The 26,323-nt window shown below is 32.5% G+C and overlaps 1 protein-coding gene across 6 annotated transcripts in view; it reads right to left on the bottom strand.

Annotated features, from left to right (window-relative positions):
• LOC125077443 (whirlin) overlaps nucleotides 1–22,146 on the bottom strand; it is an 87,321-nt gene extending 65,175 nt beyond the window's left edge. For all 6 annotated transcript variants that reach the window (XM_047689414.1, XM_047689417.1, XM_047689416.1 and 3 more), the window contains exons 1-5: nucleotides 21,914–22,146; nucleotides 6,002–6,168; nucleotides 3,756–3,963; nucleotides 2,989–3,215; nucleotides 92–248 (exon numbers count right to left, since the gene is read on the bottom strand). In XM_047689414.1, coding sequence (XP_047545370.1) covers nucleotides 92–248; nucleotides 2,989–3,215; nucleotides 3,756–3,963; nucleotides 6,002–6,148 — 739 coding nt within the window. In that variant the 5' untranslated portion in view covers nucleotides 6,149–6,168; nucleotides 21,914–22,146. The remainder of the gene's footprint in view (nucleotides 1–91; nucleotides 249–2,988; nucleotides 3,216–3,755; nucleotides 3,964–6,001; nucleotides 6,169–21,913) is intronic.
• Between the last annotated feature and the right edge of the window lie 4,177 nt (nucleotides 22,147–26,323).

The raw sequence follows: 26,323 nt of genomic DNA, 5'->3' as shown, positions 1-26,323 counted from the left end.
AATATTTGTATATTGTCCGTAGCCAACAAAAAAGGAAGAACTTAGAGGTGGTCTTTGTATATTTGAACGATAAGAAATTGCTTTAACTCACCTGCTTCCTTCCCACCCTTGACACAGATGCCGAAGCCATGCGAGTCTGCAGGGTCGCGGCTCATAGTAACGGTCCGCGTGGAAGGCTCCACCGGCGGCGGTGGCGCACCTCCGGAAGAATACGGCCGCTCCCTGTCCCGCTCGCCCCGGTATATAGCCTATGAATGACAGCTTTTATCGGATTTGACTGATTAACAATTTTAAATCGAACCAAAATTATTAAAGTTATTAAGCGACATATAAATCAAAATATATGAGAACTATGATGACAGATTGTTAAAAATACTAGTACACCATGTCGTTAAAATGCAACTTGCACTCTATTTTAAAATTGAGCCAAGATTTTTCAAGTATGTGCGCCGTTGTACAATTGCAACCAGAACGTGTTCCCATTTGTTTGTAAAGTCCCAGTTGCAACAGTTCTAAATCTCTTTTCCAACGGAAATCGCAAACAATATCGTGAAGTGAAAATTGCGATCTAGCACCAACGACAAGACGAAAATAGTACAGTGTGACCGAGAATGTTTCTATTGATCTAATTATGTTCGTTGTGATTACTTCCATTGAATTACTTTTTTAGGGAATATAAATACTAACTTCTAATCTAAATCTAAATTAGTTTTTAAGCGCAATAATATACAAAAAATAATTTTATTGTATAATGACTATAGTAATACTTATTGTTTATTTTTAACGTATATTTAATTATTTATTCTTGATCGTATTGCAAGTCAGCTAACTGATATTATTAAAATAAAAGTATTTAGTTCTGAAATATAGCCAGTTTATAAGAAATGAAAACCACACTTCACATATTATTTTTTTCAAGCTTTTCCATTTGTGTCATTGGACTTTTCTTTTGAAGATTTAGTATTTCATATGTAAATATAGTTTTAAATTCCAATTAATAATTGTAATATGATTAAATATTCACTTACATCAAAACTATAAATCAGGATTAAACTTCATACTCGCACTATTGAGATATTAATTTATTGCTACTCCGTACTCTTTCTGTGGCTCTATTAGAAAGGAAAGTTTTGCGAAAATCTCATACATTTATATATATTTAATAATAAAATATGTAGATTTTATAAAATTATCTTATTATAACTAGCAATTTATCCCATTTGATCAACAAGTGAGCCTCCAGAGTTATCTTCATCAATCACTAAGGAGGTTAGTTGAGCAGACAGCCCATATGAACTTCTCGGCAATCGTAATTTGTGCCACATGAGAGCTAACTCTTGAATTTAATATAGTTAACTATTGAATTTAGTTGAAAGTTACACGCATTTTTAATACAATTAATCAGTTAATTTTAAACAAAGTAAATCTATAAATTATAATTGTAGATAATTTAGTTAACGTTTAAGTGAAGTAACTAAAAAATTATATTCTAACGTAAATATAGAATATTTAATAGTAATTATAATGAAATAAATCCCTTAAAAATCTGCTTTAAGAAATTGTTAGTAGTTAGTTGTTGTAGTTATTTGAAACTTTGAATAAATCACACTCCTTTTTGGAGTTGGTTACATTACAATCTAGAATATTTTTTTCAGTACATTGAAGTTAATATTTGATTTTATTTAAAATTGATATGATTAATATTTATGGCACAATAATTTGAAATGATAAAGGCGAGAGTTAAAAATCGATTTACTTTGATTATGAAGTTCGAATAACCATTACTCAAAATCAATAAAACGAATTATTGATTGAAGCTCTTTAGAAACCTTTTGCTATGTTAAAAAATAACCACAGCCTTCCTCCCTTTTAAGTAATATTGTTATCATACGTTAAAATTTAATACTCTATATAATTTATTGGTACATGAATTTTTATTTACAGTTACCATTCTACCCATAAACATATACTTTACGCTAGTAAATTATATATTTTATTTTACCCAGTTCATGTTATTAATTGTAAAACGTAAAGGCGATAAATATATTTTACCTCATAATTCTCGTTAGTATCCAATTTGATAACGAAACACGGCCAACAGCAACACTAAGCCGGTCAATACTTAAGCACATCACGCACTACTTTATTTATTTCAAATTTTCGTTGTGGTTACACTTCCATTTACCGAAAGAATCGATCACTAATACTGTCTTGTTTTACAATAATTTATGTTCTGCTCATCCTTCTGAACAATAGTTACTTTAGAAAAATCAATAACGACCCTTATTACGAAACACGAAGTATTTAAAGAGCAACGCCACAACGAGTGTTCTATAAAACTGAAAAGTAATTAAATCTTCCGTGAATAATAAGCGCTGGTTCCACAGTAGTTCGTTGTCAACTGACCATTAAAGGTTTTTTAGCTTCGGTTATGACACAAGCACGAAACGGCCACGCCCCCATACAACGCCAAACCCTTGTACGTTAGTTTTTATTATTATCTAAACACCTGAGCTACAAAAAGATTCACAAAATATTTCATAAAGGTTTTTTAACAGCATTATAATCTCTTGCGGTCAGCTACATACTTTTCTTAAGTGTTAGCCGCCGCGGGCATGAATAACTTAGTGGTATCGACTGCAAGCCGCTCGCCTCAAATTATTTACACATGACAGCTCGCACTGACTCACTACCATTTACAATTCAACTATTTTTAGAAATTCATTACGATGTTTACCCCGAAATAGACTAAAAATTATTCTTAGTAATATTAACAAATACCTGTAGTAAATAATAATCATTATTGTAACTTCATATGCATTTGCTTTTGAAAAATATACGTATGTTTTTTTTTTCATAATATGAAAAAAATTTAATGAAAATATTTATTCTGGAAATTAAAAAATACTCTAAGAAATGTCCACATTAAAAACGTACATTAAAACTTCTTCAATGTATGTTTTTAATGTGGACTTTTATATTACTTACATGATGAGTTGTACTGCTTGGACTGCTAGCCGGTGAATGCCGCCTTGCTGGCAATGGTGCTGGTAGAGGTGCTGGCAAAGGTGCCGGTGGGTGCGACGGAGGTAAGGCCTTGCCCAACGCTGCGGCTCCCCCTTGACCGAACAGCCGGAGTACTTGCTCTGGTGATATCGGTCTCTTCTTCCCATTTGCACTTAGATGATTCGTACTATTGCGTAGACTAGTTGCTCCTAATTATAAACATAATTTATCTTTCTAAATTTAAACAAATTAAACGAGAAAGAAATAATTGCCCAGCAAAGGAGTAATTTGTTATTCCAAAAACTATATATATTTAATAAAATAGTACGTTTGAAAATGCAATGAAAAGACACGTTATTACGTTCGAATACTAAACATATCACTATATCGATCATAATATCTTCCTACAAACCATACTTGATACATATAAAAGTAAAGGACTTTTTATACGGGAAAAACAATTTTATAACCGCACTCAGCAGAAAATTGTATCTTTTATATACCACGAAACTCATATATTTCATTTTTATTATAAGATGAATGTAATATATTTTACGTAATATTGGAATAATGTTTAAGTTCATTACGTTGGTCGAATATTCAAAAACTAAAATCTATTAGCTGAACTTTATTCAAACTTCCAATTAAAAGTTGTGTTTATTGATATTTAATTAAGAAAAAAATATTTTATAAGAAACTTTAAGCTGTCTCACTCTACTCTGAATCATTCTTGACGATAATGTATTAACCTGCACTGTTAGCAATATTTGAAGACCCGAGATAAGGTGCTCTTGAAAGCTTCCCCGGGTAGTGATGCTGCGAGTATGGCGCGTGGTGGCCGTGCGAGGAAGCCGGCCGCTCCACTATAGTGTATGAGGTGCCTGGTGGAGAGTAGTACACACCACCACGCGCCCGCGCCCGCGCGTCTTCCGCCTCGTAGCTGGTATGACGGTTATCCTGAAACCATTACTAACATAAAGCAAACTTTATATAAAGTACCTATCTCTTTCCAATATTATGGTCCATACGTAAGGTTTAATACGATATTTTTACTTTTTTCCAATATATTTTATATACATGAAACTTATTACACACATTTAAAATTACTTCTAAAAAGGTGTAGCGTGAAAGTTATTTTTCGTAGGTAATGGCAAGATCAGTGAAGCCGTATAAAACTCGATCGGAACTCAATTGAAAGTGAACTTCTTGCAGTAATTATTCCTTATATTTTCAATTTTTTACTTCTTATCGCGTTGAAAAAGTTGAGAGTTACAAATTGCTTCCTACGTATGGCAGGTGAGACGAAGATTTTCACGGCAGTAGACGCTTAAACAGCTTTTCGGTGTGTGCTATCACACAGTAAAAAAAGCTAAAGATATCGTATTAGTATGATAGGCCGGTAGCTTGCCGGGAGTCGGCGGTGTTGACCTGGGTTGGGGAGGACGATATCTTTAGCCTTTTTCTACACCTCCGTGCGTGCCCGTTCCGATATATCCCACTGAATGCACGTGTGAGCTACGACGCAATTATTAGACAAGAAAGTTGACGTTTGCTGCCTTGCCCACTTTACTGGGTTAGGTGCTGATATCACCTACGGCCAGAATAGGTAGCTGAGAGCGTTTGGACACCTATACTACAAAATGTCAGTCCGAATGGCTTGTAGCACCTATCCATCCATCTCATCAGCGTATCCACGCATCCCTTGCTTTCGAAAGCTCACAAAGGAGGAAATGTGTAAGTTCCTCATGTACGATGGCTCCTTACCATGGCTGGGCTGGGCTAGCTTGTATAGGAATGGCTCCTGGCAACTAAAACCCGTTGTTTCTTTAAGCCAATGTCACCTGACTTGACGCGGCGAGTTCAATTGACATCCGATGCAAAGGAAAAATTAAACAGTACGAACTCAGATGTACGATCGTCTCGTACGTGACGCAGAGCGAACAGAGATTGGATCTCGCCTCGGAGTGTTAAATGTTTTTAATATTTTCTATAAGCTCACCAATACAAATTATTAAAATATATATTATTTATACAATTCGTATTTGTTGTAATAATATTCCGACGTTATCAATCGTATAGATTATCTAACCCTTTCAATATTTCCCATAAATTTTCTTTATTCAATATATAATATTAACATAAAGCTAACTACTTGCTATCCTTATAACTAAACGCTCTCGCTAGCTGTTGTCGTCGCTAACAATAGGGTTGATGATATTTCATTATATGATAAGTAAGTGAGTAAGTTACTTATTGTAATATTTTATACAAATTAAACATAAGAAGGCTATTTCAGCTGAATCAATTGTTTATAACGTCATGGTACTTCATACAATTATATTATAAAAAAAAAATAGGCTATTGTCATAATAATCTTTATAATTATTTATATTTTATTTTTTGTTAATACTTTTATATGGGGATGTAATGTTTTACTTGGGTGTATGGTATAGAATGGCAATAGTGTTCGTGAAAAAGATGATTATAATTAATGATCGATATAGAGATCGATGTAATTATTATTGAGGAAATAAATAAGTATTCTTGAATACATAACGAATGAAAGAATATATGATTTCAAGAATATACATATATGATGGAATGATAAAAGAGGAAATAAAAAATACTGGTCTATAAAAAATGTTTTTATTTACATATCGGTCCTCCTAACTGTAGCAGGTCGAATGGTATAATTACGGAGTGAACATGGGAAAAAATGTAAAATGTAATGTAAATGTATTTATTTGCATACATCCTTGAAGCAGTAGCGTTATTACGAAACCAAAACAATCCAAGTGTTTTACTTTAACATAAGCTCTTTTCCGCATTACAAGTATGGCGTAACGCCAAGCGTAGCAGGTTGCACGATAGCAACAGTTCACTGACTTCCGCCGCGTTGTGGCCCTGGCCATAACCCAACGACATGCACAGACTAACCCGCCTTATCTGCTATCCAATCGTGGATTTAAACTTATGTTGCAGTTGTGTAAGTTACCTGCTGCGAGCGCGAATGTCTCGCGAGGTGGTGCGCGGGCGGGTGCTGGGGGGTGGCGGAGCGCCAGCCGTAGCCCTGCGCGTAGGGCGGCGGCCAGCGCGCGCCGAACTCCGCCAGCTCGGAGCCCTCGCCCTCCCCCGACCTCATGCCGGGGGTTACCGATCACTCTGTGGTACCAATAAAAATAATAATTACAATAATTTAAAAATACAGTAATATCATTAGCACTTACTTCAAAAAAAATAATGATGATAATGTACAGGTATTTTGGATTTGCAGTCTTCCAGTTTGAATTTTAACCTTTTATCGAAACAAAAAAAAACAGTCTTTTAAATTTTCTTTTACAGATTTGATTGCGGTACAAGTTGTAATTATTAAGTGAATACAAGAAAAAGCAATTTGCAGTGGCGCACGTAGCACCTGGGCGCGTTCCAATTTATCAGTTCGTAGACTTGCGACACTACAGATTTGCTATTTTTTAGAATACAATAAAAAATATATTCTCCAAGTAATTTATGAATCGATTACCACCTTTACTAAAAATAATAAAAGTAACTGAAAACGGGTTAGAAATACTAGTCTATAAGGCATTTTATTAAGACTTAAAATTAAGAAAACATTTATAAATGTACCAACATTAATAACATTTATATTATTATTAAAATAATTATTTATTGAACAGTTTCCTTTCGTGAAGTGTCGAATTAATGCGTCAAAAGTCAAAAAGTAGGATTTGTTTATTTGTTCCGTTTTCAACTAGAAACTACTAATCCGATTGATACGAAACTTTCATATTATTATAGTTTATGGAAAGACAAATAGGCTAAAGTATGTAATTCTGTTGCACGTTTTTGAGACATAACGCAATATACTGACGTAGTCAGTGAGGAAATTATCGGACCAGGTTTTTAAGGGAACCCTGCCAACAACATAACAGAACAAAAATACTTTGTATGGGAAATCTTATATTATCTTTTTATAGATAGCACTTAAAATACCTACTTAATAACTTAGCATAGCAAAATATTAGGATATAATAACATCAAGTAAGTATACTAAATTAATATCATGCTGGCTAAATACTGGATAAACTAAAAATTAATTTTTAAATGATCACAATTCAAAGAGTAGAATAGTTTAAACAACTTCATTAAACAAATTAGGTTTTGTCATATAATTTGATGCATATGTTATTCTCAGAAAAGCAGTACTAATGTATTTTATTATTTGCATGAATATTGTAGAGGAACTAAATTTATAACATTCATATTAAGTTCCCAACACATCTGTTAGTAGGAAAGCTTAACCCGTTAGGGTCTTAAGAATTACGAAGTTTATCATGAACGAGTTCGTGCTGCCTACAGTGGCTATCACACGTTTGCTTCCGCTCGTTTGCTAATGAGTTCAAGTTCCAAGGTACTTCAAGTTTACAGACTTTCCTTGACATGCTAACAAAGAACAATGCCTCTATATATATCTTTTCTACACTATTGTTAAATAATAATTAACCAAAGATAAATTTCATATTAAGAAACGTAAGTAAGAGATGTAAAAGTGATATCAAGAATGTTTTGTATAGATGACAAATTCGCTTTATACGTAAGCCAACCTGACTTTTATGGGAAATTAAATGAAATCCCTTAGATTGCTTTTCATAAAAGCTATCGTCATCGTTCTAAGTAATTAGGGTTTGATGGCAAAATGTATATCCGTACAATGTTCGTTTCATGTTTCGCAGGTTTGCGGTCAGGCGAGACCGGCCCATTTCCGTTCATTTTCGCCATTAAAGAAATCTACTGGACAAATTAGCTCACTTTTGCGGAGTAAGAACCAGTTTGACGCTTTAGGTAAATAATACCACTTGTATTGCTAAGTTGAAAAGAAATTATTCTTTTAATCATTTTTTTTGTGTTATTATAAGTAACGTCATTTGCTTAATTTTAAAAAGAAATGAATTTATAGTATATTTACAATATTCCACTTCAAAGTATCTTAACGTAATAAAAAATTAGCTAATTTTATATCGCTATTATTTTTAATTTAATATTTAGTATAAATTTTGTTTTATTTATATTTTTTATTGGACTTTACGTGATGATATTATGTGATTGTTGCACATTCCTATTATAACCTAACTAAACTTTAAATAAACTACTAAAAGATAGATAACTCAATTTACTATGATGTAAATGAGATCCCAGCGCGCTCATATAACCAAAAGCACCAAACGCCAAAACAGTTTGGCGAAGCATCTGATCATTGCTTGTACAGTACAAGTACATATATACAATTTGTACAAGCATTGACCAGAGTGTTTAAAATGGACCTTTTTTCATATTTTTTGTTAAGTATATATGAATAAAATCACTTAACGCTGAATGGAACGCGAAACGAGTAATATTAGGACACCCCATTTATATTTTTATTACATTATATAATGTCCCTTCTCCTTCTCTTGTAATCTTCTTCCTTTATTAATTCAAACTTCAATATGGATAGTTTTCTAAGGTCGAGTTTTATATTATTTATAAGTACACCAGCACATAGTTTATATTAATTTACATTTACACAAAAATATATATGTTGCCATAGAATACTATATTTCAGCTGAGACAAGTTCATGAAGAGAACCTAACGAGAAAAGCTGTCAAGATCCTATAGGATTGAACAATTCTTTGAGTGTATTTGTAAATTATTCCACATCATTTGTTATTTTATTTTGTTAAAATATTTTATGTACACCCCGTGTATCTAAGTGATCGCTCCAATAGTAAATAGCATGGCTTAGACTAATTTAAAAGAAACTTTCAAACAGTAAAAAGGGCTTGGTATACGTACAGCACGTACGTAGTGTTAACAATCACGAAACATAATCAATTTTAATTGGCCGCCCTGGTCACTACTACCAGGTGCCCATGATAAACATTGGAGCTGTCAAAAATATTATTAATTCCTTAAATCGCCAATGCACCACCAACTTTGGGAACTAAGAAATTATGTAATGCTTGTACACTGTTCACTTGCCCTCAAAACTGGAACACAACCATACCACGTAGTACTACTTAGTAGTAAAATAAGTGATAAGTAAGTACTTACCCAGACGGGCTTGCACAATATACTACACCAAGTTATTGACATTTGTCACGCAGAAATTATGTCCCTATAACGAATATACATTATATAAGAAAATACAATGTTCATTCTAAAATGTGAAAAAGTTTGAATGCAAATTAAGTTTAGTTTTAAGTATGCGTAATACTTCACTTTGTCCAACGAATTCATTTTATTACTGACCTCAATAATCAAATGAGTACACGAATAAAATATTCATGCAATAAACTCGTTTGTTATGACATTGAATAATTTCAGAAGTGAAATAATTTTACAGAACAAGCTATTGTCACATCATTGATCATATTGATGTCATTGATGAATATCTGCGCTATCGCCAAAACAGCCGCACTGCGGTCAATGTAGCTTTATACATGGCTAATACACGAGTTTAATCAATTAAGTAAACAATAAACAATTTACTATCGATGATCTTGGACAGCGACAAAAGAAATGGTTCTTTTCAACTCTTTCATATTACAAAATTATTATTTTTTGTAATGCATGCTATTTTATTTTATTCTTCGAACTAACCAATAGGCCCGTACTAAAAATGACAGTAGAAGTCGATTTAAGGAAATAAGTACTTAATCGTCTAATAATAAGAGGAGCTCTTTATATTTTGAAATAAATTAGTAATATGGATACTTGTGTGGTGTTTAGGAAAATGTTTAGTTCATCTCCTGAATGTTTTTACGTTTAAGATAGATATATAAGAACATTTGCCAAATACGTAAGATATTTATTGACGATAATATATCATGCTGATAAGTTAGGAATAGACATTTGTCTGGCATGGAGCCAGTCTGACTCCGGTTGACGGCCAACTCACATCCTTGTTTAACAACTTATAACGTCATGAATGTTTAGTGTTAGATAACATTAATTAAACAAAGTTATTTTTGTTAATGAAAAAATATTACAAATATTAAAGTGATATAACTTAAAATGTGTAGTGTAAGCCGGGAGCTTAGGTTTTGGGAGAACTCTATGTCCAGCAGCGCCATAACGATTTTCTGGCAACGATAATCATTGAGAGTTTGCTTCCTAGCTGAAACTACCGAACCAATCTACCAAAACTTAGATATCAGAGGACGCAGTGGTTTGGAGAAGGTTTTAGTATATAATACAGGAAAAACAACCCTTACAGGTAACTATTACTTATTATTAATAAAGTAATATGCTGAAAAGATTTTATGCCCACGGGTAACGAGTCAACTGGGTCGTACGAGTATTTCTGTTTTATCGATCAGTATAAAAGCAACCTAACTCTTTCCAAGTCTCACAATATCCCTTTGAGCTGGTTTTGAGATAATAATGCTTTCAACCAAAATAATTATTAGAAATATGAAAAATATGCGTAATTAGTTAAAATATTTTGATACAAATCATTATAAATATTTATATCCCGTTACGCTTTTCTCGAGAAACAATAGTCTTTGAATTCATTTATCATCTGGTTGGTCGCATGCCTTTGTTGCAATTGCTTTTAAAAGATCTATGTTCATTAATCTTGAACAATACAAAGAATAACATGACGAGTATAACGGAAATATATATGGTAGCATAAATGCCTAAACTGTGTTCGTTGTTTTTTTATACAACAATGGACTTTTTGTTTTGTAGTTCCTGTGGATAACTAATTGAAATATTCAAAAAAAAGAGCATTTCAAGATTACCGGTGAGTATAGCCAGCAAAACTAACTAAGCATGATTTTTTTTTATTGAACGTAGTAAACGACTGAATGCAATTTTATGAAATTCCTGAAATGGGATAAAATGCATTTCATTCTGTATAATATATAAGTATGTTTCGTTTATACAATTCCTCTGAGATAGTATAATTATAACTAACTATATAATTGGTTTGAATAAATGTTAAAATAACCCCTAAAATAGCTTATGTAAAATCGAAATTCATAAGTCCAGTGGGATTCAAAGTTAGCCCGAACTTTTTATGACTGTAAAATGTGTAGATTACAGGTACAAACTAAGTTGGCCGGACTGAAGTTGAGTCACTGAGTATTTTGTGCAACTAGGTCATAGTAGGGGAAGTCGATAGAAAATAGAGATGTGCTACTTAAGGTTTGTTCGAAAGCTTAGCCTAATATGGCAAAATCATTAAAAAAAAATAAAAAAAAGATCAAGAAACTTAATAAAATGTTTTTTATATATATTTGTTACACTTAAAAATAATGAAGTTACTTACAAATTATGTTATTGCATAATTAAAATCGTTCTTTATTTTATACCACTTATGGTCCGTTTTCTTCTTCTTCTACACCACTCAACGAATTTGAATACAGTATATAGTATACGGTTTTCACTTATAGAAAGAGCGATAAACGAGGAAGGCTTGTTTATATAATTTGTAAATATTACGACGTGGATTATGATGGTATTATATTTAAAAAAACTGTTTTCGTACGATTACATGAATGATGCTGGTTATCCCTTAGGATATACATAAAAGATATTTACGAACCTTAAAAAGGTTTATGATAAAGTCCGTATTCGTACTGACACATGTTCATCAACTAAGATACATTCATAGAACGATTTTTATTTATATATTAGTAAAAAAGTTTAAGTTATTTGCCAGCCATTGAAATACAGATAAATATTTTATTTGTGCAATTAATATTGATAAAAATGTAATTTACACTATAACATTCGAATGAATTGTTTAAAAGAAATCATCGTTTCCAAATTATGTGCAAAGAAAAAACATTGTTCGCTGTGAAAAGCGTACCAATTAATTTTCTCTAATTCTAAAGACGCTTTTTCAAATTTGATAAACAAGAAATAACCAATTAGTTAGTTTTATCAATTTAAATAGACTTGTTCTCTTTTTGGATTCCTTATTAGGATTCATTTGGACTGAGAAACATTTTTAATCCGAATTTGAAACAATGAAGGTCCTTTCAACAAAATGACTTTCTTTCGTGTAAAAGTATGCAATGGTATAGCAACAACTAAGCTCTATAATTGGTGAGTCTTTTCCAATTCAAGAGAGTATTAGACAAATTAATAATATATTAATCACAAATAATAAAACATTTGGAGAAGCATACGATCTTTTATCGACATTCATAGCTACAAGAAATTTATGAAATGAAAAATGTCCTCACTTTGATAGCGATATTTTATATACCAATCGAATCGAACTGTGGACCATGTGAAGTAAAACCGCGACTTTTGACTTCGTAGCCTGGTAACTGTGCTCACGCTGATTCACATTCAACTCTGCTTAGAAGTTAAATGTGAATCAGCGTTTTTCTTTAAAAATTGGTTTTGAATATCTCAAACTAAGATAAATATAAACTCATCCAGTTACCAGAAACTTCTGCTATAACAGCTTGCTTGACTTGACTATAAATAACAATATAGAAGCCAGTACTGCGGCTTTTATCCAAGTATCTTATATATTTACTAACAGTATGCCAATTTCATAATTATTTTAATTGATTATTATTGAGCTGCTTAATCTCTAAAATGTGTGATAACAGGTTGTATTTGTATTTGATTATTTTCAAAACAAATATACTATATCTTACTTGTATCTTTTCTATTTTGTATATTTACCAAGATATAGTTTATAATGTAAAATTAGCGGCGTGGGCACTTTCCAAGCGAAAGCTGTCAAATAGATTGTCGGTTCACAGCCGAGCAAAATACACTAAATTTTCATGAGCTTCGTTTTATAATGTATACTAGCGAACCGCCCCGAAAGCGAAGCTTCGTACGGGTGCAATGCTGGTACTAAATATACTACAGAATGTCTTACAATGTTCACAGTTTTTCAATTAGACCTTAGACAATACAAACCGCTATGTCCCTGCGTTTTAAATCTGTAATATCTTCGAAAATATTTAAATTACATGCTGTAAAAGGCCATGTTATATTAAATTTACAATATATATATATATATATATATATATTAAATGTACAATGTATTTAAGGTAGGTACTTAATTGTATAAAGATTGTATTGCTTAAAATCGCTTCGAAAATAAGCCATTATTTCTTGAAAAAGTAAAGGATAAAAAATGGTTGTTGTGGGCTATCCCTAAGATACATATACCATCGTGGACTTTTTTAGGACCCTTTTTAAGGTATATAATACTGTAGTACATTATTTTGATCTATCTCTTAGAATTCAGCCAGCGTTTGCAATAGGTATTAGCGCGAAAAATGTGTATATTTATGACATCACTTCTGATACCTTTAAAATGATCAGGGTTTCTCTACTATATTGTGCGTGTATTATACATATAAACCTTCCTCTTAAATTAATATATCAATTAAAAAAACCGCATCAAAATCCGTAGTGTAATTTTACAGATCTAAGCATACATAGGGACAGACAGCGGTAAGCGATTTATTGATTGAGTATAAAACATATACTATGTAATGATTGTGTTAGGTAGTGAATGAAAATATGGTGAGAAAATTTGTCGGATGAAATTCTACGCAGTGCCAAATATGTATCAACCAAACCGTTATGGTGCCGCGTGGTGTAAAACCTCCAATACTTCAAGATGGAAGGCCTTTAACATTTAGTGGTACTTTGCTGGCGAAACTGTATAACAGATACACGTTATTTTTTTATGAGATATTTTTATCTACAAAAATTCCACGACGTCTTATGTCTTATAATCTATTTATTATTGTCACACCATTGTTATTTAAAAAAAATGCAATAATCTTAGTTCGATTACGTAACGTAAAGTGGTTGTCTTTATTAACATATTTTATTAAAAGGTCCTATACAAAAAAGGAAACAATTAATCCTTTGCAATTGAAAGTATTAGTTTCAGAGATATTACGAAGTATTTAAAAACAAACCAAAATAAAAAAATGCCATGAAAAATATATAACAAAACCGAACTATAACTGAATTGTATTGCATCAAATTCATCATTACATAATTTACATGAGTATAGGTAATTTAATTATTACATAATAATAGTGAACAGCGTCGCTTTCCAGCTCGGATGACGGCGCACTTTGTAAATGCCAATTCACGTTCATCTACTAACACGTCGGGTATGACAAGGTGAATGTAATTATTAGAATTCCGAAACATCCGCGTAGTGTGGCCGCTTGTCAGCCCTATTCAAGTACTCTGTAACTCATACTTGGTAAACTTTTGTGTTGTATCAATATTTAGGGGAAAAAAAAAGAACTATTATAAAAAAAAATTAAGCTTCTAAAATTAAAAATTGTATTTTATATATATACCACGTACAAAAAATACCTACGAAGTTAAAAATATACTCATAATTAAAATTTTGAATACCAACAAATAATCGTGAAATCTTATCAGTAATGCATCAAAATACTATTAATTAACAAAACGAAATGTCATATTAGGTAATATAGTCACCAAGTCACAAACATTCTAATCATAACGTGAAAACTTTTGACGTCACAGGAGATCCAAGGGGTAGGGGGTTCAAGGCCGGAAAACTAGGCCAGTAGGGCACGGGCATAGATGGGCTACGTTGTTACTACGTAGCGACGCTACAGCTACGATTATTATGTCCTAAGCATTTTTGTAACGAAGCGTCTAGTGATATAAGACAGTGTCAGCCACCTCAAACATTTTAACTATCTTTTTCATTCGTTTTTTAACATAATACTATGTTGATTTACAAGGAAGTTTGTTTATTATATTTTTTATTTAATTTTCAAACACAAATTTATAGTCACATTAAAAATTTCTACAACATTAAATAAAACCATTTACAGCAATAAGCATAAATTAAATGTAATTAAAATATTAGAGGACATAAATATATGCTTTTATGAAATATGTAAAAATAAAAACGCATTACATATACAACATTAATACAATTAATCAGGGCAATAATTTAATTTGGCTACATTTTACGGTTATTCGACACAGCTTGTTTGTAAAATAATCAGTGGAGTATAAATAATGAAGGTGGGAGCAATTACTCGGTTCGCTGCCCATCATCTGAATATCTTCCAAGCGACCGGCCTCGTTCCACGACAGACAACATCAAAGAACTGTCATGACCTTTGTGATATAATTACACTACTTATTACTAGAGTTACATACGATTGGCACAATTTATTTTTTTTGGCAAATATGCTTCATTCATATTATTAAATATATAAGGAATGTTAACTATGCACTATAAACGTCAAACATGGGGTCTAAATTGCTTCATTTTTTATTTTTGTAATTATACTAGCTGATTCATCGTTTAACTCGAAAAAGGAATTGATTGTATCTGTTACCTCGTGTTTGGGCTATGTACAAGTTTAATCTTAAAGTCACTTCTACAATCAAATCTATTAAATCACAGCTGCACGTGTAAACAACGTTTATGTTATAATATATATAATATTGATAAAATATTTTATTGTTTTAACTTAATTTTAATTCGTAGATTTATTGAAATTTAATTATAAAAGAAAATGTTTAAAATTCTGACAAAAAGGGTATTATACAACTTGTAGTAAAAATATATAATCAAATAATAATATGATATTTGCTTTACAATATAGATGTATTTGATACATATATATTATACTAGCTGAACCTGCGGCTTTACCCGCGCGAAATTTATAAAACAAAATCTTCCAACCCCCATAAAACACCCGTTCTTACCCTATAAGGAACCTACCTGCCAAATTTTTAGATTGTAGGTGTTATAGTTTCCGATATTTCGTGATTAATCAGTGAGGGGTATTTCGCTTTTATATATAAAGATTTAAAAAACAGAATGCACTAAAATTTTATTTTTTACAGTCAAAATAACCTTAAAGGCTTTATATTTTAACGAGCTGGGTAAATAGACATCTCGTTACGTTAGGTAAAGCAAACGCAATCGAAGTAATCTAATAAGTAATAACTCCACTTCCACTTCAAACTAAATGCTCGATAGGGAAAGAAAGGATTAGATAGTTACAAATACATGTTTTTGTGAAATTAAATATATATAGTAAATAGAATAGTAAAGTGCTACTTTAAGTTTATAGAATATTTTGACTTTGATGCAACAGATCTTAAATCTACATAAAATTAATCTAGTTCAACTTTTTCAAAATGTTTATTAACTGTTAATGTTATGGGCGGCAAACAAGCAGGAGGCTCATATGATGGACAGGGACTACCACCGCCCATGGACATCTAAAAAACCAGGAAGCTTGCAGATGCGTTGCCGACCTTTAAGAAATGAGTACGCTCTTTTCTTGAGGGTTCCCAATCGTATCGGTTCGGAAAAACCACTTTTCGGAAAGTTTCATTATAATCTATTCTTAATATTTTTTATGAAACTGGTTTTCGTTATTCATTCTGCATCTATAACCATTTTATAAAAACGTAAATTTAAAGGTAAAAAGGAAAATTTACTTCTTATGAAGATTTTGTAATACTTTTACAATGATAAAAATTGCATTAATAAAAAATATACTAAGTAAAAAAGCTTATTCTTCAATGTAGAAAAAGTAAAACAAGGAGATCCGCTGTCCCTTAAACTACTTAGAACCATAATGAAGGAAGTATTCAGAAGCTAGCACCCGAGAGAGAGTGGCATCGTTTGCAAGGATAAGAGATTAACTAATCTCCGTTCTACCGATAACATATTAGTTATTAATTACTTCGTCCTTACCTTAGGTCTTTTAGTATTAACGTTAACTCATAGTAACAAGGTCGGGCTTCACATGAACAGGTTAAAAAACTTAGGTTAGTTGATGGCAAACAGCGTTTATCAACTAATAACAGAGGCAATGGGAATTCAATAGGTCGATAAGTAAATACCTCTTGACCAAGTGTATTAGGTCAGGTGTTTGACCTTTCCAGGTGGTACAATGCAAGATAAAAGAAAGCTTTACAGAAGTCACACATAATGTTTAATATGACATCTCATTTAGGTAATAAGCCACATTAAAATTATATCCTCTCGGAAAATAAGGTGTGACCATCTACCGGCCAACTCTAGCGCCGTGTGCACTCGTTGGACAAATTTCACATTTCATCGTAAGAAATTTCCAGATTTTTTCACGTAATTACTCCCATAGATTGCGGAAATAAATATGTTATACTAAAGAAATGTATTGTTTTTTTTATTTTTTAGATAATCTCATCTCATCATTACTTGTCACCTCCGCCCAGACATTGGGACTTTTGGATTTGGATTGTAAGAAATATTAAACATTCCTTGCATCGTCAATGCCAATATATAATACAATGCAAACCAACCTTGGAAAGTAAGATGTTATATGCTATGTACTTGTTGTTATACACCAGAGTATGTCATGATTGGGTGGTACCCAGGAAAACTTGTACAAAGCCCTACCAAGTACCAAGTAAAATAGTAGATATAAATAATTTAATAAAAAAGTATAAAATATATCCTTTACTCTTGACACAAATTGTTTATTCTACAGGGTATTTTTGGAGTAACGTAATGAAATTTTAAACGATAAATTGAACAGTTAAGGGCATGCAATATGTCATCAATAATAAATGGGTCGAAGCCTGACGAGCACACGGTAAAGTTACGAGCGCATAAAGGTCCCAATAGTGATGCACAGCGCGGCCGTAACCAACTTTAATATAAGGCGGAAACATTTCCAGGTATACCAATTTTCTAAATGTGATACAACAGAAAGTAAACCTAATAAAGAGGTCGTATATCTTTCCTCCTCGTCGAAAATTGTACGTCGTGGTTAACAAATATGTACATGGATATGATTTTATAACGTACTATAGAATATATTATATACTTTCAAATAATAAAATATTTATTTTCGTATGACTCAATATTACTATTTCTACACTTCCTTTAAATACAAAAAATAATTATTAACTAGACGTTGCATTGTAGCGTTGACAATATAATTAATTAACTTGAAAATATTGGCTGAAATTGCAGTATCAATGCCATAAAAAAAGAAATCAAAATGTTAACATAGCCGTTTAAAATACCCTTTAAACGATTCTTACACTTGTAAAAGGCCATTTAAACATCATTTAACTGCACTCTGATTACTTCTGCTAAATCGTATTTGTGAAATAAATGACCATATTGCATATTGCAATTTGCTTTTAGTAAAGCATACTAGTAGTTCAAAAAAAAAACTTAAGTATGCATATCGCGAACTAACTTTAACTTTGCGTGACACAAACGCCTTAAATACGATATTTTTTGCACAAGTTTTATAACCATGGATAATCCTAGAAAAGCAAAAAAACAGCAAAGCTTCCTAGTAATACTTTTAAATCATCGAACTTATAATTTTTATTATATAAAAAATTCAACTGATATTGAATTATATTGATCCGATAACCTCCTTTCTTTTACAGGTCGGTGGAGTACCTACTTTCATCACAAACTTTTTTGAATAGTTTTAATTGTAATAAAAGAACTAAAAGAAACTTTATTTTTAATTTATTAATATAAATATAAATTAAATTGTTAAATAATAATTTATTTATTATAAGTATGGTAACACATTCTATTTCTTTTACATAGTTCTTGTTGCGGTACCCTTTTTAAAAAGGAATATCTTGCAAATATCATAGACGTTCTTGACCTTGAAGTCTGACGGTAGTGTACAACTTTACCGTAGTAGATGAAACCGTACAATTCAATAATACTTAATACATTAAGTGGATACATTTTATTTTAAGGATACAATTGTACTCAATCTACTTAGTCTGAATAATAATTCAGTGTTATATTTTAGGATTTTTTTAAATTGGTTTATGAACTTCCGTGATTATAAAATCGAAATCATTTTTTATTTCATTTTGCTATAATCTCACTAATATATGTTTGAATAATATATAGTATTAAAGTAAAGATTATCCAAGTTTCGCCGTAAAAGATTTCACTTTGTGTTTTATAGCTTTGTTTACGGCTTCTCTGTCCCGTTCAGAAGCCTAATTTCTATTCGCAACGACTACCCTATTTCGACATAGTCGTAAAATATACATAAATTGTTCCAAAAAAACTAGTCACATTCTAGAGCAACAGCATTATTCACGTATATCACAGTAAAAATATAACATTGGCTACTTTAAAAAATATATTATAATAAAAAATAACTAGGTTATGTAACATTCGCAATAAAACTCCTGCATCTTTTTGTCAATTGGTGTACTAAACTGTTCGAATTATTATAAAATAAAAAGGCGACATGAGTATCCGTCGAAGAATGACTCTGGAGCCCATAACAACAAAAGACAAATCTGTATTTACATAACAAACAAGGAAGCGATCATCGCTTCAAAATTTAAACATTGAAAACTTTAAAACAAAATAAAAATTATCTACAGAAACATGAGTGATTCACAATTTTATTTACTAAACCTGTTACTCATCCCGAGTCGCACAGGTGAAATGAAGATTTTATTTTTTCAATAAACAGATGTAAACAACTAACTATTATTAAAAAACATCGCACTAAATTAACTTCCAACACAACTTGCTTTATTCACATCATTTATCCGTAAGCGTATTGAGAGACGTAAATTATTTAATTGTGAAACTTGCGTTCTGCCAGTGTATTAATATAATCCATACACTCAGGGTGCACCCACCCCCTCTAAGATGAATCGCCTGTATAGAGTTTAAATATATCTGTACAGTTAGGAACACATTCGTCGAAAAAGCGCTTTTATTGAGTATTCTCCTTATTTTCAATTACGTAATAAATTATATCTCAAATTATATAAACTAACACGTGATTGCTATATATAAGCTTAAGTATGTCCCTACAATTACAGCGTAACATAATATAAAAAATCCAGTTAAAACGGTTTAATATATTTCCATTAATGTGTAAAAATAAATAAAAACTTTCTTTTCTATTCTAATCTAGGGCAATTAATTAAATAAGTGTCTTCTACATTCTGAATATTAGAAAATGTGTAATAACACATAAAACATAATAAGGCTCTATCATTTATAAGTTAGAGCTAATCTCGAATAAGACGGGAATACCACTGAATTACTGGATTCTTATGGACATTGCGTGTTCCGACCCCTAATGTCACGCGATTTCACCGCACGTTATACAATTTACTGTTATGGACTTCGTTAAACTACTATTTATTATTCATTTAAAATCGAGCAAAACTAAGCAACGTAATTTCATATATTCATTATTTTATATAAGCCCGTTGCCTCACCCGCGTATTAGACGGTTCTTCGTTGGGTTTAAGCTTTCTTCATACCAAATTTCATCAAATTCAGTTCAGTAGATGTAAAAGCGTAACAGACAGACTGCCAGATAGACAGAGTTACTTCCGCATTTATAATATTAGATTTAGAGATTTATGATTATAATTAATTTAAATTAAAGTATTTTATGCGTTTTATATGACATTTTAGAAGGCGTCCTTTACTATCATCTTTTTAAGGTGTAGTTTAACCTTTTAGTACCTAATATTATATAGTCAAATCCCGATTCAACTGAAATCTTACGCATAACCTTGGAGCTGATGATAATTTAAGCAAACTGATTAACACGAAGTAAATATTAATCGTTTCAGCACCAGACATATATATACATAAATAGGTTGGTTAAAAAAAACGAAATAACAAAAAAAATCTTACAAGCGTGACGCTAGAACAGCTTAATATAAAATACAAATGACCCAGATTAAAAAAATGCGTTAATTTTTACCACAAACATTTCATAAAATGTACTATGATGCAAACACCGTTTAGTTAGAATTTATCCATATAAACTGCAACACTTTTTATTCTTTTATATATTAAAAATATAAATATCTGTACTCTGGTTTTTAATAAAATATTTTATTTGAATTCAAGCCATTTGTTATCAATTTTTGAATTGTTTAAAAATAACAGCGCTTGGGTTTCTATGATTAGCGCTTCCAAATAGACTATGACTTCTACTTGTCATTAAACACTCCTTTCGATACTAAAATACATATTAATAGTACAATTAATAGATTTAAATCGTTTCATAAGAATGTGCTCGATACATAATTAGCTTTGTTATAGGAGTTATCTTAAACTTTTAATTAATTATATTAAAATATGAATTCGTGCTTTTGAAAAAAGTAAAGGATTTAAGACCAAATATGTAATAGGATTATTTCCACTTGTGGTGATAATCAAAACTTAAATAAAATATATATATTAAAGTAATTGAATATATATCGTACAATATCGTGTTTGAATAATTTATCTAAGATGTCGTGTGAGACAAATTAAGACCAATAGCACATAATATAAATTAATCTTGATATCTACAATAATAAAACATTCATAAATATTTACTTGTTGGCAATAAAACTTAAACGTAAAACGTAGTGATTGTATACTCTTTGCTTGTTGGCTCCACCTAAACTCTCCATAGACTATTACGTACATCACTTCAACGGTCAATTTACAACGTAAATAAAGACCCAAAAATGCTCTTAACTAATTACCTATATTCCTGAAAATATTATCATAAGATTAGTGTTCTACCGTTTCTTATATTTCAGTGGGTGTGCCATAATCAGATTGCGGCACTCGTAGAGCTTCGTCGTAGACATCGGCCGCTCCCACCAACTAGCCAATATTACTACATAACTTAACATATTACGTATGAATGAACGTCAGATAGTCGTGTGAAGTTAGCCTTTATGATAGATAATTATTTAATAAAGGTGAGTAGGATACGTCTTTCCTAAAATAACTACAAATATGCATTGTAAGTGAACACATCAAAACATCAGCCTCATAGCAATAGACGTCGTTTGTAATTGAATTCAGTATAAATAATAAATATGACATAAACTCACCTTACTATTTCATTTTGCGCGCTGTGCGATAACGAGGCATTGCTCCAATGGGAGCGGACACAAAGACTTTGTTATTCACATATCGTTCCTGAAGAAAGGTTCACGTGGTGGCACTGCACACGCTACCGGCACTAAATGCGAGAGGTCGGAGCAGGGAGGCGGATCGCGCGCGTGTTGTTATTGTGAGGGAGAGCCTCCGGACAGTGGCGCGGCGAGGGTTCTCGGGCGGTGATGCGACGCGACTGCGCGGACTAACTGTTGGCGCTCGATACGACGGCCATGAAATTTTCAGCCGAGCCGCTGTCAACCGGTGGCGGCACGCAGGTGCGCGTCACGCGCCCGTCTGCCTAAAACTTACCACATTAACATTTAAAGCTTTCCACTGTTTTATTATTTACAATGTTTTCAACGATATACAGTAATTACCTATTCTATAAGCATATTATCATATTTATGTTAACATCATTCTGGTCATTGCACAAAGCTTCATAATTTACATTAAAATTCCGCCAATTGCGTGATGGGCAACGCAGAACATTCATGTTGGAATACATTACCCTAAACAAAGGTATCTGGGCGGTCGAATTGTATGAATTTTGTATGAGCTTAATTGCATAATAACTTGGTACGTATACTATAACTGTCAACCGTACCTATTCTGTTTCCTTTACGTTTTAAATATTAACAAAAGAAACATGCACAGTTTTCCCACAATCTTAAATTAAATTTCAATTTTAATTAAAAACCTAATGGATTAACGGGCAACCCTCAGATTTCACAAACGGCTAAAAGGATCATGATTATCTATGTATAGTATCGATGCGCCAATCGGTCTGAAATGATCTTAGTAATGTACCTATAAATATTTCTACCAATATGAACTTTTGGATAAGATATCATTCGAAATGAAATAAAATAGGAATAATTAGGGTAAACTACATATATTTCACATTAGAACAACTCTTAATCAGACAAAAGATTTAGTGCCTACTATGAAATACTGAAGCCACCTTTCCGATGGTTCCGAACTCTCAAAGCAAGCCTTAGTTGATAGCCATCCTAAAAAAAACATACATAGTGAAATGCTATTTCAGCGAAAACCTTGCAGTTTGTTTGTTTTTTTTAAGACTTACTCACCAAGTATGTATGCACTATGGGAGCGCTGGCGAAACCTGTTTATGCATTATCCATTTTTTATAAAATATACTTCATAGAATGTGCTCAAAAGCGTTAATCAATTCGCGTTACATCTTTTTGTCATTGATAACCTACGTTGGTAAAAATAGTACGTTGCGCTTTGCTGTTTAGTATTGATGCTTACGAATATAAAGAGAAGCTCTTTGCCAGAAAGTCTAAAGATAATAGATAGTTGCCAGACACGATGGAGCTTAGACCACATCAACACTTACCATGTGGTAAATCATAAATTAAAATAAGAATACAATTTTTAGTGATAGTTTTACAAAGAAAGAGAAAAATCATACTAACATCTCTGTGTGGCATCTAAACGAAAATATAATGTTTTAAAAATTATTTCTTTTTTAATTTTAATAGCGAAATCTTAAATAAAAATACAGTCATAGTTTAATAAACGTAGAACGGAATAAATTAAAAATATGTACCAGAATGAAGTAAAAAAGAGTAACACTAATAAGCTCTTGCTACTTTCAGGTTACATACAAAAGTTTTTCGATTTTACAAATGATGTCGCCAAACATTCGCCAATGAACAGCGCCGAACGATTGGATGAACGAGTACTTTCCAGTTGTACATTACGATTTTCAAATATTTCAATAGATGGCGCTCTCGACGTCAAAACTTTATTATCTTAAAGAATAAGACCAGAAGTCCAAAGAGGTAGAAAAGTGGTAAAAAAGTTACAAATTTAGATTAGATTTTAAATTAGGTCCTGGCACAGGAAATAACAAATTTTAAATAGTAGCTACTGTGCTAATCGATATCTTTTATTCTACTTAGATTAGATTGATAATAATATATCAGTTACATTAAAAAAAATTGTTCTAATTGGAATAGCCACCGTCAACTTATTTTTTAATATAAGTAGATTTTTTTGTAACCATGATTGTTTACCGAATACAAGCTTCTTTTTTATGATATTGATAGCAAACGAACAAGAGGCTCACATGGTAGAAAGCGACTACCCCCGTCTTGGGGGTGCACACATCTGCAACACCGAGGGGCTTACAGGTGCGTTACCGGCCTTTGAGAAATTTGTGAGCACTTTTCTTGAAAGCGATATTATGTTAGATACGACTTCGGGATCGGGTCCCGAAGTTGTATCTAACATAATATCGCTGATTTGCAACAAGTCATTGATATGCTGAAAAAACAAAGTAGGTGATAGTATGTAGCCTCGTGTGACACCAAAATTGACGAATTTTATGTCAGAACATGCATCGTCGACAACGACCTTGATGCTCCGATTTGCCAAAAAACTGGTGATCCAGTTGCAAAATTTCCCGGGAAGCCTATAAGGAAGCATCGAAAGAAGCGCTTATTGCCATACGCGATCGAAGGCCTTCTCTATGTCCAAACTGGCTGCTAATGACTCAACCGCTTCCGCCCATCTATGTATTAGGTAAACTAGAAGCACCGGTTGTGGGACCCCGACGGAAACCGTACTGGCGGTCGGTAATCAGCTGGTGCTCTTAAAGGTACCGCAGGAGCTGGCAGTTAATAATGGACTCCATTAACTTGGAGAACAAGGAGAAGGTGCACCAAAGCAAGTTTCCAGGAGTTCGGGACAACGCCTAACGCATAATGAGAAGTCTGCAGAAGGTTCAACAGGGAAGGTGTATGATCCTCCACATAGGTACTGTATTCTCGTTAGCGAAGTGACCAGTTGTGTCAGATTATATACTAAAGCGTAGTGGTAGTGCGTGATCTACGTCATTTGACGTGGCGGGCATTAAAATCGCCATGAATCACGCTCTTTGCGGATGGGATCTGCTGCAACTAGGGATTGCAATCCGGAAAAACGGATCCGGTAATCCGGCGGATCCTGCATCATTATACGTCTACCGGATCCGGTGCTAGCAATTTTGGCAAAATGATAGAACTATTGCCTGAGTAGACACTTTAAATGCGCTTAATAGTTAAAAACTCTTTAATCTTAATGGCTTGATTAAATTACATCGTTAATGTACTGCAGAACTTACTATCAGCACTGTTTAAAAAAATTCGGTTTTGATACTGAACTGATATTATTGGCATGAGCAAGAGTCATGGTCAAAGTAGGTAAGCTTATGAATTGTTATGAACAGCTGTGCTTCGCACATTAGCTAAGGTTAGCTATGGTCGATATTTTATATAAAAATAATGAAGAGAAGGCAGATGACCGTCTGGCAACAACGCCAACAACATCAAATGAATCAGATACAGATGATGAAGACACAACGAATGATGATGAACAAGGAGTTACAGTTACAATAACTGATCCTCGTCATCCTTATCTTTCTAAGGCAGAAGTAATTCTTAGATACAATGAGTTTCTTCAATAAGTGCGAAAAGTGGTAAAGATTTTCAAAAGATTGTCTACTAAAAACGACATATAACTGCAAACGTATGTGACAGACTAAACAGGTAAAGAATAACGCCTTACTTAATTATTATTTTTTTACCGTAAGTTGTTGAAACTATTTTTTTTTTATTTATAATACAAACTCATTATTCTGCTATTTGTGCTACTCTCATTAGACAGATTTATCAAATAGTATTTAACTGAACCCATTCGACCTGATCCGGCCGGATCGGTTCAGTTCAAATCGATGGGAATCCGGTCGAATCCGGCCGGACTGAAAATCACGCCGAATTGCAATCCCTAGCTGCAACACAGAATCTGTAGCTCTAGTTGGACGTGCTGAAACAGTCGATTTTGGCATTCCCGCTATTGGACCTATAGAGGTACGCGGACGATCATCGCAATCTACACGCAGTCTTGGCCGTCTCAAGTTGAAAGTGAACGGCGTTCTAGTTAGAGTTGAACACTCTATGGTGCAGGAGTCCACAGCTAGGTCGGAAGGGGCCGCCGTATGATGCCTGCTCCGCTTGACCCAAACAGTAACGAGCGCTAATTTTATTAATTGGTACATAAAAGGGTACGTTACGGTAAATGAAAGGGTACGTTTTGTACATAAATAATGGGTAAATTTATTGCTGCATATTTCATAATAATGAGAATTGTTAAATGATTTGTTTACGATGCAAAATATCGCTAATCGCTATCACTGAATGTGTAAGTATGTTAGTTTCTTAATTATGGTACTACGGTTAAAATGTGGATGAAAATTATTTACTTTTGTGTCACCACGTGATGATAATGATTAAAATCGACCACTTCTCACTACTTTGGAACACCCCTGTATACGCATTGTCGAATGAAAAAAGTGA

This window comes from Vanessa atalanta, chromosome 3, assembly GCF_905147765.1.
Source record: "Vanessa atalanta chromosome 3, ilVanAtal1.2, whole genome shotgun sequence".
Taxonomy (NCBI): domain Eukaryota; kingdom Metazoa; phylum Arthropoda; class Insecta; order Lepidoptera; family Nymphalidae; genus Vanessa; species Vanessa atalanta.
Note: the sequence above shows the minus strand (reverse complement) of the source record. Positions and strands in the feature narration are given on the sequence as shown.